This window comes from Plasmodium reichenowi, chromosome 6 (assembly GCF_001601855.1).
Source record: "Plasmodium reichenowi strain SY57 chromosome 6, whole genome shotgun sequence".
Classification (NCBI taxonomy): domain Eukaryota; phylum Apicomplexa; class Aconoidasida; order Haemosporida; family Plasmodiidae; genus Plasmodium; species Plasmodium reichenowi.
In genome coordinates, this window is record NC_033651.1 from 957,487 (window position 1) to 963,291 (window position 5,805).

The 5,805-nt window shown below is 18.2% G+C and overlaps 1 protein-coding gene across 1 annotated transcript; it reads right to left on the minus strand.

The window, feature by feature from the left end:
• Nucleotides 1-329: 329 nt before the first annotated feature.
• PRSY57_0624400 (hypothetical protein) lies at nucleotides 330-5,360 on the minus strand (the record flags this gene model as incomplete). The annotated part of the gene is made up of 1 exon (XM_012906617.2): nucleotides 330-5,360. One exon carries the CDS (start codon nucleotides 5,358-5,360, stop codon nucleotides 330-332), a length of 5,031 nt encoding a protein of 1,676 aa, XP_012762071.2.
• Between the last annotated feature and the right edge of the window lie 445 nt (nucleotides 5,361-5,805).

Below are 5,805 nucleotides of genomic sequence, written 5' to 3' on the forward strand. Positions count from 1 at the left end.
AATAAAAAAAAAAAAAAAAAAAAAAAAAAAATTTATAAGTATAAAATTAACATGCCCATATAACAAGAAACAAAAACATAAATATATAAATATATATATATATATATATATATATATTTGTTTAAACAAGATATTCGATAAATACATAAATTAATATTATATTCACAATAAGAAAGTACTGATTTAATAATTACGCACAAAAACAATTATTTATTTTATTAACATCTTAATGAAATTATTAGAAACGCGTGAATTAAAAATGAATACATATATATATATATATATATATATATATATATATATATTGGTTTAATAAAATGTTGACATGGTCAAGCATAACCTTTGATAATGATTATTTTATTATTAATTATATTACACAAATTCGTAACATGTTTTTTATAAAACAATGTGATTTCTTTGACCACTTCGTGCTCTGAGTTCTCTAAAAATGAAGGGGATGCAGTTGCTTGCGAGGTATAGTTATCTAGAATATTTAACAAGGAGTTTAATTTTTGATTTAGGGTTGTTAATAAATTAATTTGTGTATGGAGTAAATTTTTGATATGATCATTATTATTGTGTGAAGTAATTTTTTTTTTATCCATATATATTGATTGTATTATTAATGAGAAGATGGTTATATTATGAACAAGATAATTATAATGTTTAAATAAACAAGATACATTAATAATCTGATAGGAATTATCATTAATTAATATATTTTGATAATAATGTATGTTATTGTATAAATACATATATATATCATTGTATAAGGATTGTAGAGTGTTAACGGATTCATATATATCTTTGTTTTCTAATATTTCTAAGTACATATGTATAATGGCTAATAAGCATTTATAATACATACACGAAATATATGTATATATATCATTATGAAAAGCAGCTTGTAAATTATCATGATTATGTATGTATGGGTAATATCCTAATTTTTCACTAAAGAGAAAAGATTGGTTAAAATCAAATTGATAGTTACTTTTATTTTTGATGACTGTATATTTCTTTTTTTGATCTAATATAAGATCTGAATATTCGTATACATCGTTATCATAATTATTGCAATTATTATGATTAATATTATTCATATGATTAACATGATTGTTACAAATGTTATTATTATTATTATTATTAATATTATTATTATTGTTGTTGTTGTTGTTTTCATTTGTTTGGTGATTATTACTTACAAAATGGTTACAATTCATGTCCATATAATTATTGACATTTGTAATATTTTGTTTATCATTCATAGGTAACATTTCTGTATTATTATCACTAGATTCTTTTTCATATTTAGTTAATTCATAATAATAAATAATATATAACAAATAGGCATATGCACACTTAACTTTCTTAAGTGTTTTTTTTCTTATTTTATCCTCTTGGAATGTATTAAAATAATATGCCTTGTGAAATATATATGTAACGGTATTAAGTATGATAGAATTTATATATATCATTTGTATTGGATAATTAAAAAGATCAATTAAACAATTATCAAAAGGAGAATATTTTGAAAAGTGATTAAATTGATCATTATATTTATTTTGTCTAAAAATAAATTTATTTTTATAAATGTAATTATCTTTATCTAACGATACGTATGTATTAGGGTTCGTATAAAAGTTGACCTCATGTGATTTTAATGAATAATCTGCGTATTTTTTTAAATTTTCATATGACATAATATCATCACTATTACAGTCACAAATTTTATGTTTATAATTTAAAGTGTTATTATTTTTATAATCATTATTATAATCATTAGTATAACCATTTGTATAATCATTGTGAATATTTTTCATTTGTTCATGTTCACAATCCAAATATTTATCATTAGTAATTGATGGAATAACAAATAGATCACTCACTTTTGTTATATTAGATATATGTTCGTGACTAGCTATTTGAACACTTCCTTTATTATTATAAAAGTTGGATAAAAATATCATCGGATATATGGTTTTTATATCTCTTATCATATGTACTCCACATGCTTCTGAAGGTGTTAATACTTTAATCTTTTTCAAATATTGAAAATGGTCGATATCATCTAATGATTCGTATAATATATTATTAAAAAAGAATGTGTCGAATGCTTTATAGAAAGAAAAATGAAATGATGGAATATTATATTTCATTAATATTACTTGATTATCTATAATTAAAAAATGATATTTATTTAATAACAATTTCGAATACAGTTCTTTAAAAGGATATGTTTCATTGATATTATCATTGTCTAATTTAATTAATAAATATAATGGGTAATTTTTATTTTCATCAAACATTATTTTTTGTATTATATTTTCTTTTTTTATAATTATTTTGTGTTTTGTGTTTTTCATTTCTTCTTGGTTTGATAGTTCATTTATATCACTATCTTGTGTATCTTCACAACAGATACTATCATTATTATGTAAACTATCTTTATTATTTTGGTTATTTTTATCTTTTATTAGTTTTATTTGTGCATGTCCCTTAAATCCTTTATTATTATTCATAATATTATGATTACTATTATTACTATTACTATTAATATTATTATTGTTGTTGTTATACTCCTTTGATATGGGAAACTTAGTAACATACTCCTGGTCACTTAAATAGAAATTTTTCAAACTACTAAAAAGATGAAAATAGAAGAGTCCTTTTTGTGCCTCGATTTGTTTTTTAAAAAGATATATTAATTTTATATAATACATCAATATGTTAGAAGAATTTAAAAAATATGAATTAATAATTTCATTAATTTTAAATGAAGAATTATTTTGAAAACATTTAGGTATAGTATTTTTCAGAGTACTTTGTTGAACAGTATAATAATTTAATATGCTTTTTAATATTCTATCTATATATGTATCATAATAAGAATAATAATATGTGTGCATAAATAATATTGGTGAAAATGTTATTAGTTGTATATTTTTAATATTTAATTTTTCTGTAATCATTGAAAGATTAGAAAAGTTACCTATAATATTATTTAGATATATTTTTAATACTAATACATTTATATATTCATTATTTAATACTGGTTTTTTTTTTTTTTGTTCATTATTACTTTTTGTTACATTCATATTATATTGATGAGCATATTTTAATAAACTTAATACAATCAAATAATAACCTCTATGTACTAATTTTATATCATGTGATATATTTATTTTTTTTTTCTTTTCTACATCATTTTGTTCTAATGAAATATTATAAGAAAAATTATTTGACATTATATAATTATGATCAACATGGTTGTTTATATTATTAATATTATTTATATTATTCACATTATTTATATTATTCACATTATTCACATTATTTATATTATTCACATTATTTATATTATTCACATTATTGCTATATATTCCTTTATTTGAATAATCAATTAAATTTAAAAAATCTTGCACACTTTTATATTCATTTATTTCCATCTTTATACCATTTATATTACAAAATTTTGACAACATGCAATTAATATTTTTATTAATATTTAGTTCGTTTTTTATTTTACATATATTGTATTTATCTAAATATAAAGCCATTTCTACTAATAAGGTGACCATATTATCATCTGTTATAATTATAACATTCGTTACTTCATAATATAAGGATAATAATTTATTGAATGACTTATGTACATCCTTTTTGTATAATATATATAATAACTTTTCGAAATTATATATTTGTTTATAATAGTTTAATATTTTTCTTTTTTTATATTTAATTTCTTCTGTTTCTTTTGGAGATTGTGTTAGTGTATTATTATTATTATCCTTTGCAGATTTTATATTTTCTAATGCATCTTCAATTAATAAATAGACAATATTTCTTATGCATGTTATAAAAATTATTAATATGGATACCATATCATCATTTAAAAAACTAATATAATTTTTGATATAATATAATAATTGGTAATTTTCACATTCTTTTAAAATTAATATAAATAGGAAATATAAAAATGGTTTAATCGTATTTATGTTTTTATATATTAATGAAATATCTTCTTTGTAATTCTTTATGTTACTATCTAAGATATTAATTATATCAAGAAATTCCCATACATTATTATGTTGTATATTTGGATTATATATTTCTTTATATTGATTATTTAATATGTTATTATGTACATTTTTATATATGGAAAGTATATCGTTTATGATTTCTTGAATAATATCATCCATAAAATAATGATAATTATGATCATGATTATTAATATGGTCATAATTATTATCATCCATATTATTATTACCATCCATATTATTGTTGTTGTAATACATTGTATCATTTTGTGTTTGGATTATACTTTTCCAAAAGTCTGATAAATCCCTAGGAATAAATTTTTTACTTGTTTTATTTTTGATATATGTATTAATAAAACATTTTTTACAAAATTCTATGTACATTAAATAATTCTTTTTATAATTATGGAATATATTATTTTTATTTTTTTGATAAGCTAGATGATGTATTATCTTTTCATCCTGTTTATTTAATAAATGAATAAGGATATCCATGTATAAAATATAATAATCTGTATTTTCAGGTATTTGTTTAATTAGATATGTTAGAATATCTATACATTTATCCAGTTTATTAAATATTAGATATGTATATAATTTATATATATTATATTGTAAAGGATGTAATAAGTAATCATTTTTATAAGCATATTCACTTATATCTAAACATTCTTGAAACTTTCTTCTTTTTATATTTAAAAAATATAATATTAGAAAAAAGGAAAATTTTTCAATAACTTTATCAGTATTTAAACATTGATAATTTTTTAAGAAATTTAAACATAAATTATAAACATTCATATTATTATCTGCATTATTCATATATAATAATAAACTATTATATAATAAATATTTACTATCATTTGTACTCTTATATAATTTTAAACATATTTGATTACCTCTTTTATAAAAAGAATTATTTAAACAATAATCAAATAAATTTTTTAATATCCTTTCTGAATCCAATTTCTGTTTATTTACACATTTTAAATTATTATTATTATTATTATTATTTTTATTAACGTCCACTTTTTTTAAAATATCTTCATATATATCTATTAATTTTACTTCTTCATTTATATTACTATATATATTTACTAATATATAAAACATGTTCTCATCCAATTCATCAGAATCTATATTCTTTAGAATGCTTTTACATTCCTTTATTTCATTTAAATATGAATGTAGTAAACATTTTAATAATAAATAAATTCTTTCATTTTTTTTACTCTTAAGTCCCACATTAATTAATTTCTCGCACTTTTTGAAAGACTTCTCATCCATCAAATTTAATATTTCCAGAGTCTTGGAATTCATAATACGTACATAAATCTGATTATTATATGTATGTATATATATATATGTTTTATATATTTATTATATATATATGGTTTCTCAAAAATATAACACATATAACATAAAAACACAATGTAAATATTACAAAAATATATATTTTAATTATATTAAAAATTGATAATTTATAACACAGAAATACACAAAGAAATCTCAAATTTCAAAAATATTGTACGTAAAAAGAAATTTTATCTCTTTATTTATATATAACTGTGTGAATAAATAAATGAATAAAAATATGATATATATATATTTATATATATATTATATATAACAATATTTATAAATGGGGAGAAAATTAAAAACTTAGATTTTCTTTTTTTGTATTTTAATATTCTTTTTTATTTATTATTCTTTTTTTTTTTATTATTCTTTTCTTTTCTTTTCTTTTTTTTTTTTTTTTTTTTTT